Below are 25,720 nucleotides of genomic sequence, written 5' to 3' on the forward strand. Positions count from 1 at the left end.
CATATAGTTGAATGAACAACAATGGTTGATGAATAATAATAATGTTTTGATTAATCTGTGCTTAAACTAATAAGGTTGATTAATCTGTGCTTGAATTAATGAAGTTAAAATGAATATTATTACGATGATCAGTAATGTTTGGTTTAACAAGTGAGTCATTATCTACACTCAGACACAATGTTCATTAGAGATAAATTAAAGTTAAAGTAACGTCACTGCACATAGATATTTTCTTAGCCACAAATCAGAGTATCCTGTATCTGAAAGAAGGCGTTAAGACCCCTTAACATGGCACGTTCCGATTGGCCAAGTAAATCACAATATGAGAATATTGAAACAGAATCATTGGGGAGTGATTCATCATTCCTGCATTCCATCATTCAATCGTTCCAGCATTGCAGCATTCTGTGAGATTCAGCATCCTGTTAGTTGAGCAGAACTCCGGACTGGCCACCAGAGGAAACTATAACCACTGCATCTCTTGACAAGATTTCGACAAGCTAAAAGCTGCCTGCAGCTGACACAGCAAAACGGTTCCTTCAGCTATTCAGAAACAGCTGCTCTAGACGCAAACTAGTTCCAACCTGTGTGCCTGGCGACATCTCTGGACTGGAGCATCGGTGCTGCGGTTAATCTACTGAACCTCGGTGCCCAGAGGTCATCCGACCTCCCTGACCTCCGGATCCGCGAAGAGGGTCTCCAAAGAAAGGGTGAGGTAGACACAGCATGATTGCGTCTGATGCCGTTTTGATAAGAACCAACTTCCTAGTTTAATACAAACCCAATTCTTTTCACACCCAGAACTCAGTTCTTCTAGATACGAGGTTCTGATAAACACACACCATTCAATCACCATACATCCCATCCCATCCACTTAGATTAATCCATCACAGTAGTCTTGTTTAACTCGTCATGTTTTTAATTGTTTAGAAAATAAATTTCTTGCTTTTATAAACCTGACTCAGTCTGAACTGAGATGAAGTGTGTTTGATCCCTGAATAAAACAAAGAATCCTAGAATCTTCTGATTAAACATCCAAAGACCAAGCAGATTGAATTTCTATATTTATATGGAGTATCACAGCTTATTGGTCATATATAAAGGTAGTATATTAAGCTTAAAAGCAACAATATATTCACCCCTCTACAGCACCCATTGGGATGATGATGGAAGAGGAGTTAAGTGACAGTGTCACATAACTAGAGAGTTGTGAGACCAAGTCCCACTATGTCTGCAGTCGTTGTATCTTTGGGCAAGACACCTGACCCACCTTGCCTGCTTGTGGTAGTCGGAGGGACCGGCAGCGCCTGTGTTCAGCAGCCTCGCCTCCGTCAGTGAGCCCCAGGGCAGCTGTGGCTACAATGTGGCTCATTGTCTGAGTGTGTGTGAGAATGGGTGGATGAATGATTGTGTTGTGAAGCTCCTTGGGGTGTTGTAGAAGGCACTATATAAATACAGGCCCTTACCCATTGTCAAACAGACAAAGATGGATGATAAGGCAGTAAACCTTGTTCAAGATGGCTGCCACATATAAACACCAAAATCTGTTTGACTCAGCAAGCTTTATAGATGTTGAGCGGTAACTGACAGTCCCCAACGTCAGTCAGTGACAATTTACAGTTTTGCTTGAGACTTCACATAATGTGATTTTGCAGATTTGACCAAAACAGCTATCATTTGTTTACATTGGTCCACCTTAATTTACAACTCTGGTATGAAAGGCAGCTAAAGAATGCTCCACCTTAAACACGACCTTAGATTTAACTGAACTAAAAACAAATAATCACTCCAACTGGTCAAGTAACAGATCAAAACAAGGGTTTCCTTTAATAGTCTTGTAAAGAATAGAATACAGCGACAGGACTGGAATTAATAAGAACACACATCGATAAATATGAATAAATACTTGTGAGCCACATTCACACAGCCCTGGGCCGCCTCGGCCACAGTTTTATATTGCATTGGTGTTCTAGGCAGGGAACGGAGCCAGCAGCGATGAGGTCTGTCTGCGTGGTGAAGCATCACGTTGGTTCCGGCTCTCCTGCAGAGTGCATGTTGACCGAGGTGCCTCTGTTTTTCTATTGCAGCAGTTTACAACAGCAGTATGTGCTGGGAGCCAGAGGGAGAAGAGTGGTGGAAGGGTGTTGGGTTTTGGATTTACAGAGGCTGTGTGAATATGGCCCGGGGAGGCTAAGCAACAAACACACCCAGAGTTTAAATGGATTGTAAAGAAAGGACAAGAAAAACTTGTGAGAGAATATATGACAGAGGAGTGAAGGAACATTTGTCATCGGTTCCTGTGCTGCGTTCATTTCTCATTCTCCTGCTGAAACACGCTTCCATCCATCCATCCATCTCAAAAGAATGCAAGCATTTTCCTGACGGCAATTAATTGTCTCAACTCAATACCAGAAAGATGTAAATGTTACACAAACATCATGAGGGAAGTGCCTCCAAGTTGGAGTGTGAACAATAAGAAAGTGATGCAACAGACATAAAACGTAAAACCAAAGAAGATGTAGATTGTAACGGATCTACATTTGTGCATTTACATGAGAGAAGAGCGCCAAGCTACGGAGGTCTTTTTTCCTGTCATTTAGAAAACACTCAGCGGTCAGTCGATGCAATTGCACTGTCAATGCCATCAATAGACTTAATCACAGCACAAGACAGACTGCCTAATCATAAACTCAATAGTCTGTCTCTGTGCAAGTGGGGAAGGACAGCAGCTTTTACTGCTCTTACCATGCTGCTGCTACTGACAAGTGCTGTCTCCTTGCATGCAACAGTTTGGCCGTCTTCTGCAGTGTGTAGAAAGGTGCACACAAAGGCAACAACACTCTTATGCATGCACTCACTCCAGAAATGACGATGTTAAAGTTAACAGTATTGAATAAGTCAGTTTTATTGATCAGTGTCATAACAGACCACACTTAGTTACTGATCTGTTATCTGGAAGCCACACAACAAACAAACCATACAACATTTAGATGTAGCATATCAATGCAAAGAAGGATTTCAAATTAAGAAATGAAAGATCAGAAAATGCATGACAGCTGTGATAGAGCTACATTTAACACTACCAATTAATTCAGACCTTTAAAATTCAATGATATTACTTTTATTTCAAATATTTTAGCTGAGTCCAGAGTTCATCTAGCTAATGTTAAAGCTAGCACAGCTAAGCAGGACTCTTAACGACCCATTCATGCTCACTTCATATATGTAAAAAGTAGGGTTCACAGCAAAGGTTTTCAAACATCATTGCCTACATACTCTCCATGTGTGCTCCTTATGCAATACATCCACTAAAGGACAGTGCAGAGCCCATTTCTCCTTCACATAATGGTGCTGCAAGGTTCACATGGGGCCCCAAGCAAAAAGATCTGCTGTCTAGCACTGACACGAGGGCAACTGTTTCTACATTGGATAACGTGTGCACCTCTGCGTGTGTGCGTGTGTGTGTGTGTGTGTGTAAATGGTCCCTCTCACTCGGGAGTGACAGGGAGGGCCCCGTTAGGCCAGCAGGTGAAATTTTCACCGTCTCACTACTGTTACGGCTCTGACTTGGTTCAAAGTTTGTCTGCCCTCTGGGGTCCCTTGCTGGCCTCAGAGCTCCAGACACTTGTCTGGCCTGCCCTTTGGCATGTGGCGCCTCTGCATTTGCAGCCTTCAGACCTAAACTCGGCTCACATGAGATCTCCTCCTCCAAGCTGCAACTTATTTGAGCCGATTTTCCCCTCGTTTGAGAATCTACGAGATTGGGGCGAGTTTGACGTAATGTGTCAGTACAGTGGTTCCCAACCCTGGTCCTCCTTCTTCCATCTCAGGAACATTGCAAAGCTGAGTTCCATTCTGTCCCGCTCTGAACTTGAGACAGTTGTCCACACCTTCATCTCCTCACGCTTAGACTACTGTAACTCTCTTTTCACGTGTCTGAGCAGAACCTCCCTGAACCGTCTACAGGTGGTTCAGAATGCCTGTGCTCGGCTTCTGACCAAGTCCTCCAAACACACCCACATCACCCCGCTTCTCCTCCAGCTTCACTGGCTGCCAGTCAACTTCAGGGTTCATTTCAAGATCCTGGTTCTGGTCTATAGGGCCTTACATGGACAAGCACCATCTTACATTGGTGATCTTCTTAGTCCCTACACCCCCAGCAGGTCCCTGAGGTCCAGTGACCAAAGCCTACTGGTTGTGCAGCACCAGGCTAAAGACCAAAGGCGACAGATCATTTGCTGCTGTGGCCCCCAGACTCTGGAACTTTCTCCCCCTGAGCCTGAGATCAGTGGACTCAGTGGTCTCCTTTAAAAAGCAGCTGAAGACTCACTTGTTCAAGCTGGCTTTTGTATGACCTTCTTCACCACTCTCTCTTTGTTCTGCTCTCCCCATCTATTCCACCTTCCTCAGGATCCACTGATTTCCCTCTTTCCTATTCACTCTCTCTCTTTCTTAAAATTTTTTTTTATCACAATTGTCTATTTTTTGCTCATTTTAAATATATTTTTTAACCATTTTCTAAATTCTTTCTATATTTTTACATTTTTTTGTTTTTGTGAAGCGCCTCGTGATTTTCATCTTGAGAGGCGTGGACCCAGAGGCGCTGTAGAAATGATATTTTCTTCTTCTTCTTCCTCAAGGCACACAGTCCTGCATGTTTTCCATGTTGCCCTTTCAAACACCGGTGTTTTCCCAGCTGCCACAAACCTGACTTAAGTGTATGACTTAACAGGCATCTTCAGCACTTGATGTCCTCCTGAGGAGGCAATGTAAATCAGGTGTGCTGAAGCAGAAACATGGAAAACATCCAGGTCAGTGTGCCCTGAGGATCAGGGTTGGGAAACACTGGTGTAGTATACAGGGGGGTACGCGAGGCGATTAACACCTTGTGAGAGCTGCTGATCAGCAATTGTGAGCTCTCACAAATTTCTGCCATGTTTGATATTTTGCTCGTCCCTCATGAGGGTATTGCACTGTTGAAGCAGCGCTGCGACCCATAAAGTACCAGAACTGCTCACGGCGCATGCGCAAACTTGCGTCAACACGGCTCGCCAGCTATTTCCCTCATGTCATTTGTTTTTAATTATACACTTTTTTCACACATAATGACAAGGTGGTCAAGAAAGCATGTTTGCCGTGTTTACGTCAAATAATACTGATAAAACATTGATTTGCTTTCTTTCTTTTGTCTTCCTCCCCCAACCCACATAAACCCCTGTGTCCTCCTACAGCAATCCCGAAGGACAGCAGACATCAATAACAGCACAAAGAAAGTCAGACGTATTGTGTAGAAAATGCTATTTTTAGCAGGTTTGATGTGTTGCTACCAGATGTAGTGTGAGCAGTCATGTTGCATCTGAGAACTGGGTGGTACACTGTAAACACACGACTAAGTCGTACAATTTGGGATGGAGCTGAATGCTACAAGTAAGTAAGTGAGTCGCACAGTGTCCATCCGGCTTTAGGAGTTCTCCATCCCTACGACAAGGTGAGGCAACATTATGGATCTGTTTGTACTTTGGTACACATCCACAAAGCCTCACTCCAAAAGTTTAGCCATTTCTCTTTGAACATCTTAGATGTGTTCTTGCTGTGTATTAGTTCTAATTCCATGCTATCGTTCTTTTTTTTAAAACACAGAAACGGTTTCATTACCTGTTCTGTCGCTACGTTTCGCCGGCGGCTGCAGGCTTCCTCAGGCTGACACTGATGGTGGCGCGTCATTTCCTCCTCCGTTTATCCGCAGGCAGCAGAGGACGTTGTTAAAGAAGCAATCCAGATAAAGAGACGTGGATGTGGGACCATGAACAGGGACGACGGAGTGTACACGTTGGACCGCACATGGGACTGCATCGTCGGAGAGGGGAGAGCGGGCAGTAGAGGGCGACAACGTTCTCTGCTGCCCACGGATAAACGGAGAAGGAAGTGACGCACCACCATCAGCGTCAGCCTGAGGAAGCCTGCAGACGCCGGCAAAACGTAGCGACAAAACAGGTAACGAAACCGTTTCTGTGTTTTAAAAAAAGAACGACAGAGTGGATTTAGCCATTTCTATTGTCTTTTCTTTCTTTGCTCTTTTACTGATCAGAAGTGAACTATACTGTTCAATACTGACTGCATAAATTACTTTGGGATTGCTCAGTTTGCAGCATTTTCAGGATATTCTGAACTGGAACTTAAAATTAGATGCAGCAGGCCTGGTTTTTAAGTCTGTAACACAGTTTGAAGCACTCGAATGTCTGTTGCAATCAATCCTAAACCTTTCTCCTCTCACCCGTGTTAAGCTTCCATGTCTTTAGCATGAGTTATAAGTGCAAATAATGACGATTGCAATAAGCAACAAAAGGGCCTACTGACTGTGAGGCTATATGGCTCTCCCCCCTCAGGCACTGAGCTCGTTGCTAAGCCGAGAGACAGCTGGCAAAAACCTCTCTGTTAACTTGCTCTTCTTCATCATTAAGAATCCCTATAACTGGGCTCTGTGGCTGTCTGTTTGCCTGCCCTCAGGGCTCAAGTGCCCAGAGACGGAAGACGAGAAGGGGTGCGAGCGGGGAAGATTAAAACGAGTTGTCAAAAGCAAAGAGCCAAACAGCGTTTGAAGTTTCTAGTGTTTGAATTCATTTAACATCGTTAAGGTAGGATTTTTTTCCTTCTTCTGCTACGTGAGAAAGTCTATTTCCTCCCAAGAAGGAGCACATTCTCACTCCCAGCACGTCAAAAACAAACGCTTGGTCAGCCACCCTCCACGTCAGACCCCTGACGCCAAAAGTGCCCTTTGTCGTCACTTATGTGCCAAAAGGGGTTTTCTCCTTTTCTGACTGCAGATCCCAATGCAGCGTAAAACTGACGCGATGGGATATCCGCTGATGCGGCACCGAACCAGCTCATTTAACCACACCTAAACCTTAATGCTTTACTATTTATAACCTTTCCCTCACCCTATCCTTAACCCTCTTGCTACCAAAAACGTTACTCTCACTGTGATCAAGCGTTTACTTCCCATGCATTCTGACTGTGAATTTTCGTATTTGCCGCCCAAGGGGAACGTTAGAACATACCATCTGGCGAGGTTACAAATACCCTCCACTTTTAACCTCCACCATGGTAGTTGAAACCTCCCCCTCACGTTGGCTCGGTCCAAACCCGACCAATGACGAGGCGGCTCCCGCCGTTCACTTCAAAGAGCCGGCTTTTAGAGCGACCGACACATCACTAACGTGTTCACTAGCAAGATGGTTAAGGTTAGGATGGAAGTGAGGGGAAGGTTACATAAGAGGATAAGGTTAGGGTGAGGTACAATGAGCTTGTTTGGTGCCCTGGCTGCGCTACACATTCTCACTCCCAGAGCGTCAAAAACAAACGCTTGGTCAGCCACCCTCCACGTCAGACCCCTGACGCCAAAAGTGCCCTTTTTCGTTACTTATGTGCGAAAAGGGTTTTTTCCCTTATTTGACTGCAGATCCCAATGCAGCGTTACACTGACGCGATGGGATGTCCGCAGCCAGGGCACCAAACAAGCTCATTGTACCTCACCCTAACCTTATCCTCTTGTTATTTAACCTTCCCCTCACCCCATCCTAACCTTAACCGTCTTGCTAGTGAACACGTTAGTGATGTGTCGATCGCTCTAAAAGCCGGCTCTATGACGTGAACGGCGAGAGCCGCCTCGTCATTGGTCGAGTTTGGACTGAGCCAATGCGAGGGGGAAGTTTCAACTACCACGGGGGAGGTTTAAGGTAGAGGGTATGTGTAACCTCCCCCTCGCAGATGGTATGTTCTAACGTTCCCCTTGGGCAGCTAATACAAAAATTACAGTAGGACTCTGCCTGTCAGAGTCAGAATGCAGGGGAAACAAATGCTTGATCACAGTGAGAGTAACGTTTTAGGTAGCAAGAGGGTTAAGGTTAGGATGAGGGAGAGGGGAAGGTTATAAATAGTGAAACGTTAAGGTTTAGGTGCGGTGAAATGAGCTGGTTCGGTGCCGCATCAGCGGATATCTCATCACGTCAGTTTTACGCTGCATTGGGATCTGCAGTCAGAAAAGGGAAAAACCCCTTTTCGCACATAAGTGACGAAAAAGGACACTTTTGGCGTCTGGGGTGTGACGCGGAGGGTGGCTGACCAAGCGTTTGTTTTTGACGCACGGGGAGTGAGAATGTGTTGCAAGAAGACGTTGTTAAAGGAAACTATTTTCACACAGACCTTTTTATGTGGAGTAGACATTATTTTTGGCTTCTCAAACTTTCAACTAAAGACAAAATGCTGTCAGTGTCCGTTCTCCTTATTTTGGATGAAAGATGAAGATAATTCTGTGATGCTCCTGCTGAGAATTGATTTCCTCTCTTCATCACTATGTTTTTGATCGCATCACATTTTGTCTCCTCCAGATTTGTATTGCAGCTCGACTCAACCACCACTTAATCCCATTACGATTTTTTTGTCCTGTCACATAGCTGAACTTTTACATGACTGTAATTACCCATCTTTGAGCATCAGGTCTGCTGCGAGAGGGGATTCTGTCTGCCCTTTTATTCACCACCCATGAGCAAGCCATTTGACAGAAAAAATACCCATTGTCAGCCTGTCATCTGCAAAGTGACAGGGGTTTGACGGCTAAGACAGTCGCCCTGTAGCCTCCCCTGGCTGTCCGTCAACATTACTCTTCTCCTGCCATCGCCGCTCCGTTGTTGGACAGATAATGCTACGTGTTAATTAAACATGCAGCAGATTAATTGGACTGATATAAAGGTGCAGATTTACCGGTGTTGTCACTGCCAAGGTGAGAGGAGACAAAGACAAATAATTCATGGCACAGGGTGGACTTTCCTAACTGATGTGACTGTGTTCCAGGAGTGATAGGGTTAAACTGAGTGAATGTATGTGTTATCATTTTCTATCACAAAATAAGCAGAGAGCCAAAAATGGATGACTAGCAGCAAAGAGTAAAGAAGATGGAGGTAAAACCATCAAAAAGACATGAAGCAGTCAGTGTCTGGGTTGTAATCCCAGAAGCTCCAACCTCAAAGGCTGGCTTAAAAAAAACAATGATTCATCTGGACAGTGAAGATGGAGAAAAAGAAAGCAAAGCACTTAATCCTTTTGACTCTATCCTTCTTTTAAAAACATAACACGCGGCCGAGTCGAGTTCAGCTGTGAACAACTGTGAGCTCACATCAGAAACAGGAACCTCCATCATCGAGGGAGACGTCAACCACCGCCAATGTGTCCTATAACCTACACCCAAGGATACGAGCAAAACCTAAAACCTTTTTCATACCTTTAACCATCGTTATACCCTGTTCACACATTGGATTAATGGTTTCACAGCCATCAACACAAGTCTATTCATGCCTGTTCATGTTCAACCCATGAAGCTTCAAAAACAAATTCTAACAGCTGATTTCTAACAGCATGCTGCTCCTGTAAGTTTATGTATTATCCAACATTTAACTTTACTTTAAAATAAAAGATATTCAGATGAACATAAGGACACGCTCACAAAGTTAACTTGCATTTGAAAAGGACCCATAACTGCAGTGGAGGATATTGTTGCAAAGTAATTAAGTTACTTTAGTAACTTAACGGGGAACAACTTAATATCCTCGCAATGCATGGTCACCTACAGGGTGGGTTTGATTGCCCCAAGGATCCCATAAGTGGTTTTCTTGGGCAGTTTTTACCTGTTAGGTCCCCTCATGGATAATGAGTTGTGGGGGAGGGGCATGACGAAGGGGAAAACTCCACCTGCCAAAGGCGAAGCCAGTGTGGAAGTTAAGTGCCCCCCTCGTCCGCTGGGGGATGGCTCCAGACAGGAGAAAGTTCCCGTTGAGTCCTATGTTAAAAATGCCAACTTCACAGCTGAAAAAAACAACTTTCATGCACTGAATACGAGACACACAAATCTGACCTTCACACACAGTCATGCCACACCTTCAATTTCTCTTGCTGAAACAGCAATCCCCTCTGCGCTCTCACGGACAGCGGAGAGAGGTGACACGAGTCCCGTCCACCCAAAACACACTTTCACAGACACAAGTCATCCACAAACACCCCCACCTCCTCTGGTCTCAAGCATGGAAAACTTTAACAGTTATGAAATGTTCGATCTTTTAGGTTCGTTGAACTTGACCATTAATTGTGTCCCGTTTGTGTTTGGATGTTATTCGTGTAATTGTTGGACAAAAATGGCTAGCTGTGGTATTGATTGACTAACAGACCATACAAAAAGTTTTTGTTCCATTTTTATCTGCAGTAAAATTATATCTCTGTACTTTAATTAGCTGGTTGAAAACGCATTCAATAAAACACTGCTTGGTCAAAAATGGGTTCAACTATGACATGTTGGTAGGGCTGGTTGGGTACTGAAACCCAGCCAGCTCTCTGAGGGAGGCCGCAGAAATACCACAACTCTGAGTTGACGCGCGCTTCGCTTTTGAGTTGCTCAACTGCATTTTTCTGGCTAAAATCACCAGAGGATCTCCGTAAGCTTTGATTAGCACAGTTAGCTTGTAGCTGGGGAATAAATGGCTGACTCAGACTCTCAGAGTCTTGCGCTCAGCCCCACCTGTTTGTCCATTTTTTGAATGTCTGAGCGTGACAAGACTCTTGATTGGAACCGCCCACTAGGCTTCAACTCAAAGCCTCAGAAACCCATGGGTGACGTCCCGGAGGGTTTGTCCGTATTTTTAACAGTCAATGGTGACAGCGCAGAGGGTCTGTCCATCTTTTATCTACAGTCACTAGGCCTGACTCAGCACAATTCATCTAGACTTGGGATACCAGAGCCTCACCCGGGAGAAAGGCATGGGGTAGTGGCTCGTTTGCAACCACTTGGTGGCCAGGCCTTTACCTACGGGGTTTGGTTCAGCCCAAATGAGCTTCATGGCATCTCCTCCTGTAGACCCACACCACCCGCAGAAGACAGTGTTGAAGACACGGGCAACATCCAAGATGGAGGCATTGGTGGCATAATCATCAGATGCTGAAACAGATTTTAGGGATTATAGGAGTATTCAAGCATTTTTCAGAATAACATGAAGGGAGCTATCAGACATGGAGAAGGTAATTTCACTTTAAAATCAATCTGGAGTAAAAAAAAAAAGTTACTTTGAACGGTTTAAACAGGAATCAACAAACCTGATGCACCAGAAGCGGTGAACAGAACCATCAGGCTCTGATAACTGGATGAACCTTCTGTCAGTTTCTTGTTACGTAAAAGAAAACTAAACACTTGCACCTGTGCAGAAGTCTTTGTTCACATTTTAAATGTAAGACATTCATCAAATGATGGAGGATATTATGTTAGCTTCCTACACTCCTTCTATAAAGATGTCCCAGGGTTTAGTAACATAGATGGTTTGTCTAGTGATCTAGCTCCCTTGCAAGGTAAGGATGCATCTATTTCCTGGTGACATTGTAAATTTATTCCAATAATACACCTATTTTCAAACAAAATCCATTTTTAAAAGGGAAAACATGCCAATCACTTAAATCTACAACAACCTCTCCAGGGTAGTCCACATCAGAATGTTGTCATGTGCTTCCATATATTTAAAATGTTTCTTCAAGTTTATAAAGTCACACATGCTTCATGATCTAATCTCAAATCTCAAAACACATAGCAAAATGCCCTAAAACATCTGTGAAACTCTAAAATAGGGGAAGAACAGACACACAACACATTCACATCTCAAAATCCTCCAGCAACAAACAACATCACAAACAATGAGTGAAAACAGGTGTATGAGTGCTGATCTGAGTTGAGACAAGCTGGAATCAAACGTGCAGATGAACCCCTGGCAACGACAGGTGAGGATGTTGACACAGCAGGAACGGTTTGAGATTGTTCAACACTTCTGAGGAGAGACTGATGTGTTGATGTGATGAAGCTGAATGAAGATGGGGGGAGTTTTCCATTTTTCCTCTGGGGTTTCATCATCTGATCTAAAGTAACTGTCTCACACTGACAAGAAAATACAAAGCTAACAATCAAATCATTCAATTACATCTGCCTCTGGTTCAAAAAAAAAAAAGAATCAGTTAGCTGTTTAGTTTTACAAAGGGCAAACCAAAAGCAGCAGAAGATAGCAAATGAACACAGAGTATTTGTAAAAAATAACTGTTCGGTAGACAAAAGGCTCAAGTCATTACCACAACATCACCATTAACTCGTCTGACTTTCATTGATGTCATCCCTATTTACAGTTCGTACCTCACTAAAGTATGCTCAGGGTCAATCTTGAAGGTTTTTGTTCCGTTCTTCGTCGAAAACAGGTCAGCATGTAGGTCAGAGCTCAAAGAGCTCAAAGGCAGAGGAAATGGATCAAGTGGGAGGGGAGATGAAAGACAGAAGGGTTAGAACCAAACGTTAAAGGAAATTTTAGGGTTGGTTAAAGTCCTGGCGACGTGTGGCAGCACTTTGCCAAGCCTTAGATTGGACTAATATGCAGGTTGCCTCTGAGAGGAGAGTGTGGTACATGAAGGTGGGCGGTGGGGGTGTAGAGGTATTTGGGGAAACGAGGACAGCAGGGAAACAGGCAAACGGCAGCTTGCAGGAGAATTGGAAATCGGATGTCCTTTTTTATTTTGGTTCAGAAGTGGGCGTGGCTGTGGGCCTGGCTGAGCTCCCCTCCATGGTGACCCCCCTGTCTATGGCCATGCCTCTTGTGCTTCCGGCGCTCCCTCTTCCCCTTGTGGTGGTGGTGGTGGCGCCGGTAACGATGGGCTCGCCGAGCTGGAAGCATAAAAACAAACAAACATACAAAAGGTGTTTATTTTATTAAAATAGTGAATCAGCAGTAAAATAAAGAGTGAAACATGAGAGGAATCATGGTTAAAAAAAAGGACATAAAGGTCCGTGTAAACTTCAGAGGATCTCAGGTAGACAGTAGGAGACGGGTGAAGTGAGGAGATGAGATCAAATATCAGCAAGGTCAAACGCAACAAGGCTCGGCGAGAATTTATTTTTCTCATATCATACAGAAAAGGGTTCATTAGCAAAGGCGTGCTGTGCTAGCCACTCCAATCCTAAAAGGTAAGCTGGTTCCTGCCAAATTACAATGGTCCAGCGTGTCGTCTGCCATGAATGATAAACACACGCATGACTCTGGCCCATAAACAACAATCCAGTCCACGGAAAAGGACTCATAAGAAGTGTTGTTTTTTCTGCTTCAACAGAAGCTACATTATTTCAGCATTTCATCAGTGCTGTCAAAAGATTGCTGCAAATGAATTTTTATTAAATTTTTATATCCCCATTCAAAATGGGCCCAATGAATGTTTTCTTGAGTGAGAATGTCAGATTTAGTTAAAATAAGTCACATTTATGTCAGATGTGTGTAAAGTAGGTGTGTGATAAAAGAAAAAAATGGATGTGTCACAGTCCTAATTTCTTTCCCTCTAAAAAAGCTCCCAGAGTCGTTACCTGATTTTTTGGTGCATACGTTTTGCATTAATCATCATGTAAAATAGTAAAAATTGGTGCACTATTTCATGCATCTATTGTATTAAAAGTGGGTACCTGCTTAAAAAACATTTTTTGATAAAGAAATAAAAATACAACCTTGAGCAAAAAAAAATATATATATATATATGTATATAAAAAAACACTTTCAAAGATAACCAATCACTTTTGAGCAAGCAAGGGGAATTAATTCAGGCTGCAGCTACAGCCATCTTCGCTCACAATTAATAATAATGAGCGCAGGGGCTGGAGAGCCTGAATGCACAGGTGTCAGCGGCGCCTCAGGGCACTTAATGTAGGTTTGGTGTTGTGGAACTGTGCTGAGGTGCCTGCTAAAAATAAAACAAATGAAAATACAGCTTTAGGTCCTGCCTGTTGAAACCCCTGCTGTGTTAAACTCACATCTTATGCAGATAATTTTAGGTCGGTCCCACTTGCCATTGGCACGACACTTAGCTGTGGGCACATGGCGCTGCAGGAAGCCGTCAGTGCACTGGTAGCGCACTACTGAGTGGATGTCATAGTGTGAACGCTTTCGTCCAATCAGGAAGGCATTATCCACAGTGGGAGGGGTTCCACAAATCACTGTAGAGACAGAGAAATGCAAAAATGTAATGAGATGGTCTACTTTAGGATAATGACAAAATCTTGATGCATCATTTAAGACATCTTCACTAAAACATTCAGGCCCAGACTCACTAGGGCAGAACAGCACCTCTTTTGTTGCACTAGTTTTGCACATTGTTGGGTTCAGCTATCTGCTCCTTCTCAAAGTTAGATCATCAAAACAAATAGTACTAATTATTTGTTGAAGCAAACACAGCTTTGAGCAATTTTCTCTTTTTTACTTCAGGTTTCTGCAGTTTTTGTTGCTCAAAACAAACTTCTGATACAAACAGGAACAAAGGATGAAAAAAAAGGCATTCACATAAGTGGGAAAAAATATCTACTTCATCAGGGAGAAATGTTTCAGACCAGCACTGCATACTTTTATTTTCATCTAATAAAAACAAACAACTTTTTCTTTGATATTTACTCGTGAAATTAGAAGAATTCTAATCTCTTTGGGTGTCTTCCTGCCGAGGTGTGCAGATTATCTACAGTTTATCTGCTTAATATCACTTGAGCAACACTGGAGGAAAAGACAAATTAAATTTTCACGACACACCTGCCCTCATTTTCTTTTCCTGAAATGCAATTACGTCCAGCACTTCTGACACTAATTATTTATGCCAAACGCATGTTGCAGATCTTAGAAAATCCTCAACCTTTCTGCACTAGCAGTAGTTTACATAAACCAGGAAATGGTTTATTCTAAATGCAGAAATTTCCTGTTGCAAGAGCTTTACCTGGTAAATGATCCTTATTTGCACCCACTAGTTGCATAACCTTTCTGCAAATGCAGGTCTCCGTGTAATCTAATTTCAAGCTAAATATTTTTAGAACTGCACCACATAGGAAGAAAAAGCAAACCAATAAGTGGATTTAATGACTGCAGGACAGAACCAGGATCAGTCTGAGTGAGTGAGTGAGTGGGCGCGTGTCAAAGTAAAACCTTTGACAACTAAGGCGTGGAGACAGGATAAAGAAAATGTTTACAGAAGCTGCAGCAGAGACGACTGACACTCTATTCAGAGTCTGACAGGATGGGAGAGCCACAGGGAGGCACTTCACCAGTCTCCTCCAGTCATGGCGAATGTGTTCTGAATTCCTAGATGACATCTCTGCAGCTGACACCTTCATTATTCACTCTGATTATTAAACATCGGTGCAATGATGGGACACGATTCAAACTCCCATGAAAATACTCCCTTTATGTTTTTATTTCATAATGTAGCTACTGGCTCTTACCTCATTTCTGCACCAGAACGTTTGTGATAGAATAAAACAAACTTGTTTTATTTTTGGGTCTGCAGAAAAAAATGTTGCGTTTTTTCCTTGTCCCTGTCCTAATAGCTGTAATAACCTTCATAGGTAATGCCATTAAGTCAGAAAAAAGATTTAACACACACACACTTACGGTTTAATGTATTGTAGAGAGTGAAGGATAGAAAAAAAGCATCCTGAAAGAAGGAGATCAGCGACTCAACACAAACGGAAAGGCTAAAAGGTAGTTTTCCATTTTCTTCTACATTGTTTTTTCGCTGTTGAGCTCTTTCTCTGCAGTGAGGGCAAGACGAGTCAGATGTGCTAAAAGGAGAATGGGGGAAAGGCCACTAAGCTCAGGAGAAGCAAATAGAGCAACAATTGGTAGGAGACTTGTAAAGTCAGCAATGGTCTTTGTGCAAGAAAGTCTTAAAGGATATCGAGGGGTACAAGAGGAATAAAAACCTCTGACACCTCTGAAAAGTCAATAAATCTGTTTTTCAGAAAGTACTTTACACTGGAGATACACCGCTCAGCCTTTAAAAGCTTAAATAAAGTGTGCAAATGTACACGTGTGCTGTGAGTGGCTGGAAGCGTGATCTGTGCTATTTCATCTGTGGGTCTGAGGTCGTCAGTGTGAGATAATGGAAGAGCTGCTGGAAGATCGCAGCAATCCTCACGGCCTCAAACACAGCTACAAAAATGACAGAAAAACACACGAGATGTCTGTGTGTTTGTAACAATACATATGGAGAAGTCAGACCTTTAACCAACATCCATCCATCCATCCAGCCAGCCAGCCACCCATCCATCCAGCCATCCATCCATCCATAGCATCATCAAGGTTCTCTAATTTGTGGCAAAGGTCACATTTACCCAGCTGGGTCAAGCTGGGTCAGACAGTAACTTTTAAATCCACAGATTAACCCAGGAGTCATGATGTCTGAAGAACATATCTCATTATCTGCTGCTGTTCCATCCCAGAAGGACACTTCAAGTTCACGATAATAATTAGATAATGATATTAATAAACTCTTTGACTTTATTACTATTTATTATAATCATCATAAATAATCACTTGGTTCAGTATAAATGTATTTTAATTACTGAAATGAATTATTATGCTTTGGGTATAGTTATGATTATGGTTGATGACAGTAATGTGTGCTCAGTAAATCAGAAGGCCAGCTTCCACCTTATCCATCTAACACAGAGTTTATCCAGAGTAAACAATAACTGCCAACACATGTTTTTGACGTATGACCAAAGCATTCTTGCTGAGAGTGGGTGTGTTCTGAGGACTTTGTAAACTAACTTGCAACAGCTTTCACGTCAGTTCTTGAACCAACAGCATCCTGAGGAGACAGGACGGCCACCCTGATCCTCTGCCAAGCTGTTCTGTCACGCCGACAAGAATAGCTAAGAATAAACGTAAACTGTAACCAGCTGATGAAAAACTCCTTCCAGAGTTATTGATTTCTGAGTTAAGATGCAAAAACTCCTTCAGAGTTACGGACTTTGAGACGCAAATAATTTCATCAGTCGTGTGACCCACGGAGACAACCCAGGACTGATTTGGTGGCATCGAGGTCCTTCTACGATCCTCGTGCCCGGAGGAAATCATCTCCGCTTGACATCTCGGATCCAAAAGGGGGTCTCCGGAAACTGGGTGAGGTGGACACTTTCGACAGATGATGTTTGATGCTGTTCTCTAAGTAAACAACTCAGGTAGCAGCAAAACATCATTTCCAGCCCAGAACGCTTTCCTCTCTCTGAAAGAAACCTTCTGAGAAATCCATTCACGCATCCAAACTCGTATTTTCATTTAGCTTTCATCCAGCCACAGGTTTGCCTTTTAAAACAAGTTTAATATCAAAGCTGTTAAAAATTGTCATAAAATTGTCATCCATGAATTGTCATTTATAATTGTCGTTCCAATCGTAAAGTTTAAAAATTGTTAGTAATAAAATTCTTCATTTTTAAACTTGCTTCATTCTTTGAAATGAAACACAGAAAGGTATAAAAATTTCTGGTTATTGAAAAGCAAAAATTCCTAGCTTCTGATTCAAAAATAAACTTTTACTATTAAATTTAATTATCTTAAATTAAACATGAATCTTTGGATTAAAAATAGACTGAACAGGTTGGTGTATGAACTTAGATCGATTATGTAAGTATCCAGGATTTTTATACACGATATATAAGCCTCATAGGTTAATCTGCTTGGTCCTTCTAAGAATCTACAACTGAATAGCAACAGTGTTGATTCTAGTATGTAGTTAACCCTACACACCCATCCATCCATAGAACAGAATAAAATAGACTTTACTGATCCCACGGTGGGGAAATTCACTTGTTACAGCAGCACCAGTAATAATAATTTGAAGAAAAAGTAATAACAAAAGTACATTTGTGTGTATGGGCAGTAATCTAGTATTGTAACAATCAACCACTAAAAGCTGGAGCTTTTGACAAGCAATTAAACATTGTGCCCACATTTTCAAAGTTAACACACACTTCTTTTAACAATGGTAGCTTTTGCATCTTTACTGTTCCCTCTGCTTCAGCCCTCTCCCCCCACCCCCTGCACATTGGCCACAAACTCACGGGTGCACCTGCAGCTTCTCAAAGTTCCTGCTGCTCGAAACATTGAAAGAATAATTTCATTTTCTGTTCCTCATTTCTGTGGCAATGATTACCTTCAACGGTGTCTGTTTGTTGCAACCATCAGGTACAAAAACAAACACCCAACACAGCAGCACATGTAAGCTGTCTCAGAAAAACACTGAAATTCCACCAAATTAAGAAATAAAGAAAAATCCTGGAAATATAGTCTTGTGCTTTATAAAAATAAGCTTCAACAAGCTAGAACTGCATATTTTTCATCGCTATTTGAGAATGAGAATAATCCAAATTTTCTTTTCAGTACAGTTGCCAAATTTACACAGAATCATAGCTCTGAACCATCTATAACCTTAGCCCTCAGCAGCAATGACTTTATGGGATTTTTCATGAGTAAAATTAATTCTGTTAGAAATAAAATAATTAGCATCGTCCCTAATGCGATTTATTGTTCCCCTGCAAGTGAGGCAGCAACAGAGGTAACTGTAGAACCTCATCTGTGTTTGAACTATTTTGATTCAGTTGAGCTTTCAGAGTTATTAAAAATATTAGCTTCATCTGAACCTCAACTTTTATTTTAGATCCAATCCCAACCAAATTATGTAAAGATGCATTTCCTTTGGTTACTGCCCCCATTTTAGATATAATATATCTGTCTTTAGTAAATGGATACGTAGTACAGGATTTTAAGGTTGCTGTAATCAAACCCTTACTTAAGAAACCTTCTTTAGATCCAGATGACCCAATGAATTATAGACCAATATCTAATCTTCCATTTTTATCCAAGTCCTTGAGAAAATTTTGGCCAATCAACTATGTGAGCATTAAACACTAATGATCTCTTTTAGGAATTTTAGTCTGGTTTAAGAGAGTATCACAGCACTGAAACTGCATTAGTGAAAGTTACAAATGATTTTCTCACGGCCTCAGATAAGAGTCTTGTGTCTGTCCTAGTCTTGTTATATCTCAGTGCTGCTTTTGACACAGTTGATTACAATGTTCTTTTAGAAAGGACTGAACAAATTGTAGGGATCAAAGGGATCCTCACATATAAAGCTCTTAATCAAGGTCCATCATACATCCGTGATCTGATTGTTCCATATGTTCTTAACACATCACTTTGCTCTCAGACTGTAGGTTTACTGGTGGTTTCTAGAATATTTAAAAATAGGATGGGATGCAGATCTTTAAGCCATCAGGCTCTTCTCTTGCGGAACCAGCTCCCAGCTTTAGTCCTTGAGGCAGACACCTTGTCTACTTTTAAGACTAAAAAGACTAAAAACCATTTTATTTGATAGGGCATATGGTTAAAATCTGATGTTAGCCCAGATCTGGACAAGTGGGGGAGTAGAGGGGGGTGGAGTGGACAGTCGATAAAGATGGCTCTCCCTTGCCCTGCCTCCAACATTATATGTTTTGTCTCTGTGTGTCCCGTTGATGGAGAGTGTCCCTCACCTCTCGTCCAATGACTGCTGGAGATGGGCACCAGCTCCCTAAAACTCTGATGAGCTGAGGATGCGCTGACGGCCGATCACTGGATACACGGCAGCGTTTGAAGCTGATGGCAGCTCGTTAACAAACATCCACAAACAATTAAGACACATTTTCACCTAATTTATCTACTGACAATGCAAAAAATAATCTGGTAAGTATAACTCACTCAATCTGGAGGTAAGTGGAGAAAAATTAGAAAGTTTACAAAACTATATTGACAAAGTTTTTGAGTTTTTCGTTATGGGTCCGAAGAAATCAGCAGCTGAGACCGAAACACCTGGGACCAAGAGGAGCCGTCCTCAGGACTCGCCTGAGGCCTCATCTCTCCGTAAGGACATAATAGAATTATTAGATTCTATAGATAAACAGCTTCCGAGATTTGAGGGGCGACTTCATCTACTTGAGGTTCTACACCAGGAGTTTCAGAACCTCTGAACATCTTTGGAGTTCAGCCAAGAGCAGGTTGAGCGGCTCGTTGCTGAGAACCCATCTCTGCGGGAGTCCGTTTCTTCCCTGGAAGAGGGAATGACGCGGATCACCCAGGACAACAAGATTCTGAAGGAGACTGTTTTGGACCTTCAGACCCATAGCATGAGGGATAATTTGGTGTTCGCAGGCCTGCCGTAGCAGACGGGAGGGGCGGAGAGCTGCAAGCAAACAATAAAGAACTTTCTCCAGACCCAAATGAAGATACCCTAAGAAACGGTAAAAAAACATCACCTTTCACCGGGTACATCACCTTGGAGCTAAAACAGTGGACAGCAGAATACCTCGTCTCATCGTGGCTAAATCTGAACATTTTAAGCAGAAAGATCTTCTTAAAAGTCACGGAAGAGAGCTAAAAGGAAAAGACTTCAGTGTAAATGACCAGTTCCCTAAGAAAATCCTGGATCGGCGCAGAGTCCTCTTTCTGCTGCGCAAAAAGTTTATCCAGGATGGGAAGAGGGCTGTCATCTTGGTGGATAAGCTTTATGGGGACAATAAACTTTACAGGAGCAAGGAGTGACTGACTGGCTGTATTAGCCCAACATCAGGTCAGACATTTATTATTCTTATCAGGGTTACTGGGTTACTGGGTTTGAGCACGTCAGGATTAAACAGCTGCTAAATCCCTGTTCTAGATGATATCACCTGTTCATCACCACCTCACACCCCTCTTTTCTTTTTAGTTCTTTCTTCTTCTTTAACCTGTATAATTCTTTCCTTTCCTCTCTTTATCCGCTTCTGTACCTTTACATCTGTATGGCACAACCACACAACTTTCCAACACTGCATCAGACTCCGCATGCACGTACACACACACACACACACACACACACACACACACACACACACACACACACACACACACACACACACACACACACACACACACACACACTCTGTTACGGATCCTGGGCTCCCGCATCTTGAATGGCCCAGTTCTGCTCCCTCCATGCTGTTCAGGACCTTGGACAGGTCCTCCGTCAGGCTGGCCTCCGCCTCGGCCCGCCCACTCTGCTCCAGCTGCGGACAATCTATCGATGATTAGACACTCTTAAAAGGACTCCTGTTTCAGTTTCTCAGCGGGAGAACCACAGATTAAACCTCTGTCTTTCTCTCCTCGGTTAGCTCGGTTTTGTGATTCGGATTGACTTGGTTTGACTTCAGATAACAGTAATTAGTATCCTTGGTTCGTTTGGAAGATCTGTTTGATTCTGCCCCAGTGAGGCCCTTTTCGTTTTGTTTGTCAGCTTTATAGCTCGCTTTAAGTTGTGTTTGTAATGATATTCAGAATATTGGTAGCCATTGAGTTTTGGTTTTTAGTTAGTTCCGGCTCATTGTTTTCCATTTTTGCATCAGTAGTTAATTCCGTGTTTTCTTCCCTGGGACCGTTTGTCCCAGGTGTTTTGAGTTATCGCCGGTTTCTCCTTCATGTGTTTTGTTTAAGTACATTCATTTTGAACTTTTCCAGTCTAGGACTGTGTATTTTGGTTGAATTCTGTGAAATAAAACACTTTTATTTACTCTCACCCCTCCTTTCTCCACATCAGTTTTTATGTTACCCCTTGCCACAATGCTTAACACTTAGGGTTTGTAACACACACATTAAATCCACAGCACATTATCATAATCTATGCATCAAATAATACAACCACAAACACTGTTGGATCTTTATTATTATTATTATTATTATTATTATTATTATTTACTTTTCTGTTATTTATTAACATACTATTTTATACATTTAGTTACTTATTCAATCTTATTCACATGAAGGCGTCATATTCTAGCTACACACACACACACACACATCTATGGGTGCACTAAGGTTTGTCTCATGGAACGTACATGGAGCTGGCTCTAGAGAGAAAAGATTAAAGATTTTTGATCAGCTAAAGAGAGTGCAACCAGACATAATATTATTACAAGAGACTCATAGATCTGCCACATCTGCAGATGAATTAAAAACACCTGAGTTTCCCAGCATGTTCTCTGCCTGCTATAACTCTAGGCAAAGAGGTGTAGCTATTTTAATACAGAAAAACATCGATTTCACAGTATTGAACACAGTTTCTGATCTAGAGGGTAGATTTATAATGTTAAAAATATCTGTACAGAACCAAAGCTTATGTATTGTCAGCATATACTGTCCAAATATTGACAACCCTTCATTCTTTCATAATTTTTTTCTCTGTACTCTCCGAACACTTGGACTGTCCACTTATACTTGGAGGCGATTTTAATTTTTGGATGCACTCTTTTACAGACAGGCTCAGTACAGCTGGGACTCAGCGCAATTGGCAATCCACTAACATAGTTAAACAGTACATGAGTGATTATGGGCTTTGTGATGCATGGCGATCTCTTCATCCTAACCGTAGTGTATACTTTTTTCACACGTCCATCACTCTCATTCACGTTTGGATTATTTTCTAGTCAGCAGCTCATTATTGGCTGACATTTCAGACACTGAGATACACCCCATAGTTGTCAGCGACCATGCTCCAGTTTCTTTAACTCTGGTAAACAAGAAGACAATCCCACTAAGCAAAAACTGGAGGTTTAATACATCACTGCTTAAAGACGAAGGTTTTATAGAATTTTTTTAAAAAGGAGTGGGCTTTATATTTAGAACATAATGACCTGCCTGGAACATCAGCATCTATTCTCTGGGAGGCAGGAAAGGCAGTGATGAGAGGTAAAATAATCTCTTTCTCATCTCATAAGAAAAAAACTGAAAACAAACTTATTCAGGAGTTTAAGGAAATCATTAAGTCTTTAGAGGCATCCACAGAAGAAGAGTTACTGAGCTAATTACGTAAAGCTAAATTAGAACTTCTTGGAATTATTGACAAAAAGACACAATTTTTAGCACAAAGACTACAAATAGAAAACTTTGAACATAGTAATAAATCAGGTAAATTCTTAGCTAGCCAATTAAAAATAAATAAAGAGAAAACTACCATATCTGCTGTTAAAGACTCAACTGGGAATATAGTTAATGACCCTGAAAGAATAAACAACACTTTCAGAGACTTTTACCAAACTTTGTACTCACCACAGATAAACCCATCAGATAACGAGATCAATGAGTTCCTTGACAGGAGAACACTTCCTAAATTATCAGACAGCCAAGCTACAGTCCTGGACTCGCTACTAACATCAGCTGAGCTCCAGGAAGCCCTTAAATCTATGACTAATAGGAAAGCTCCAGGTCCAGACTGGTTTCCAGCAGAGTTCTACAAAGAATTCTGGATCATTCTGGCTCCAATATTTTTCAGAATGGTGAGGGAAATCGAAGAGAGTGGCAGATTAGCCAAACATGAACTCAGCCATTATTAGTCTCTTGTTAAAACCAGGCAAAGACCCTGCATTTCCTACCAGCTATCGCCCAATTTCTCTTATTATTGTTGATCTCAAAATAATTTGTAAAGCCCTGGCAAAAAGATTAGAGAAGGTAACCCCCTTCATAATACACCCTGACCAAACTGGTTTCATCAAGGGTAGTCATCCACAAACTCACGTAGATTACTTAATTTGATAGATTTCTCTTACAGTGGAAACATAGAAACTAGTATATTATCCCTAGATGCAGAAAAGGCTTTTGATAGAGTTAACTGGAAGTTCTTATTTGCAACTTTACATAAATTTGGTTTTGGGAACTTCTTCATAAACTGGCTACAAACATTATACAATTCACCAACAGCACGTGTCAGGATGAACGACCAAATATCAGCTAGCTTCTGTCTTCAGAGGGGGACCAAGCAGGAATGCTCACTCTCCCCCTCACTGTGTGCTATTATTATCGAACCACTAGCAGCAGCAATTAGGCAAACAACTGGTGTTGGATAAATTATGGATACATTATTTATTATTTAATTTTTTTTATTTTATTTATTATTTAACTATTTTTTTAAACGAAAGCTTCATCCAGTTAATTTTACCCTGGCAACAGACAGGCGTTTGACCGTGCCTCTTTCCAGTCCTGGCTTATCAGTAAGAACGCCCTGTGCCAGCGCCTGTTTGTCTCCCTTTCGAGAGTCTAAAGGAATGTGTGTAAATGTGTGTGCGTTTTATCAATTTTGTGTGTCCTTAATAAATACTCTTGGAGGGCTTTGTCTGCTGAGAGTGAACTGACAACCCTTGTGTGGTGTGCATTTATTTTTGCTCTCCCTTTGCAAAGTCTAAATTGTTTGGTTACTGGTAAAGATTGGTATGGGTTAATCGATCGGCTTGTTAATATAACCCCTGTGTGTTGAGCTTTCCCTCAGGTAACCCTGGATGGGAAAATGAAAATACCTAACAACAGGTATTAAAGGGATAAAGTGTAAGAAAATAAAAGATAAGATCAGTCTTTATGCAGATGATGTTTTACTCTTTCTCCAGAATTCTCAATCCTCTCTCTCCCATTCAATAGAACTGATAAACTCTTTTTCAAAAGTTTCAGATTACTCTATTACCTGGCTAAAATCCACAGTTCTACCAATTAATTTCTCTTTTGTCAATTTACTTATTACACAGTTGGAGTCAGGGAATATCACAAACCTGGGAATTAATGTCTCTCCCAAGTTGGCAGATCTAACCAAACTAAACTACATCCCACTTTTAAAGAAAGTGGAAGATGATCTTGCAAGATGGAAATCTCTACCGATATCACTCATGGGGAGGGTTGCTACGGTTAAAATGATGGTCTTACCCAGAATAAATTACTTATTTTCAATGATCCCAAGCAAACCACCAGCTGACTGGTTTAGATCTCTGGACTCCTCAATTACTAAATTCCTTTGGCAGGATAAACCTCCACGAATTAGCTTAAAAACACTTCAGAAGACCAAAGACAGAGGAGGACTGGATCTAACCAACTTTTATTATTATTTCTTAGCCAACAGGCTGCACAATATACCAAGATGGTTGCAAGATAACCCACTAGATGAGTCCTGGTTAGACATAGAACAGACACTTTACAATACAATAGAGTTTTCAGACTTACCATTTATTAGCTCAAACATAAGAAAACATAAAGGCTTCAAACGTATTAGTATCAGCACCTCTCTAACAGCATGGTGGGAGTATCTAAAAATGACAGAGTCTTCACCAATACAATGCAGACGCACACCTATCTGGAATAATTCTGATATTTTGCAAAATAACAAAACGATGAACCTTCCGGACTGGAAAAGTAAAGGAATCCTATACCTGGAACACATATATGAAGGATTGGACTTCATCCCATTTAATAGAATAGTCTCCCAATTTGGAATAGATAGGAATAACTTTTTAGAATATCACCAAATTAAATCTGTAGTCAAACAAAAATTTAAGCTAGATAAAATATAATTACAAACACCATCAGGGGTATTAGACTTCTATAATCTCAAACCCCCCAAACTACTGTCTAAAGTATATAAGACACTGTCCAAAATAGACGATAGAATAGTAATTCCTATTGAAAAATGGGAGGTGGATCTATCAGTCAACTTTGACCAGAATTTCTGGTCCCAAACTTGTTTAAAAACTTTTAAAATGATCAGACACTCCAATTTACAAATTACATTTTACATTACATCCAATTTACATTTAATTCAGTACAAAATTCTACACAAAGTACACTATCTGACACCTGTACACACTGCACAAACAACATTCCTGACAAATACATTCATGCACTGTGGTCCTCCAGGAGTTTTGGGGCAGAGTATGTGAAGACCTGTCAAAGTGTCTGAAATGTCATACCCCAACCGCCCCCTCTCTTTTTTTACTGGGAAACCTGGACGGTGTCCCGACTGAAACATC

At 41.6% G+C, this 25,720-nt stretch overlaps 1 protein-coding gene across 2 annotated transcripts in view; it reads right to left on the bottom strand.

The window, feature by feature from the left end:
• Positions 1 to 12,457: 12,457 nt before the first annotated feature.
• ncanb (neurocan b) overlaps positions 12,458 to 25,720 on the bottom strand; it is a 248,084-nt gene continuing 234,821 nt past the window's right edge. For both annotated transcript variants that reach the window (XM_015971620.3, XM_054730008.2), the window contains 2 exons: positions 13,865 to 14,047; positions 12,458 to 12,733 (listed from right to left, as the gene is read on the bottom strand). In XM_015971620.3, coding sequence (XP_015827106.3) covers positions 12,591 to 12,733; positions 13,865 to 14,047 — 326 coding nt within the window. In that variant the 3' untranslated portion in view covers positions 12,458 to 12,590. The remainder of the gene's footprint in view (positions 12,734 to 13,864; positions 14,048 to 25,720) is intronic.

The sequence above is a fragment of the Nothobranchius furzeri genome, chromosome 8 (genome assembly GCF_043380555.1).
Source record: "Nothobranchius furzeri strain GRZ-AD chromosome 8, NfurGRZ-RIMD1, whole genome shotgun sequence".
Classification (NCBI taxonomy): Eukaryota; Metazoa; Chordata; class Actinopteri; order Cyprinodontiformes; family Nothobranchiidae; genus Nothobranchius; species Nothobranchius furzeri.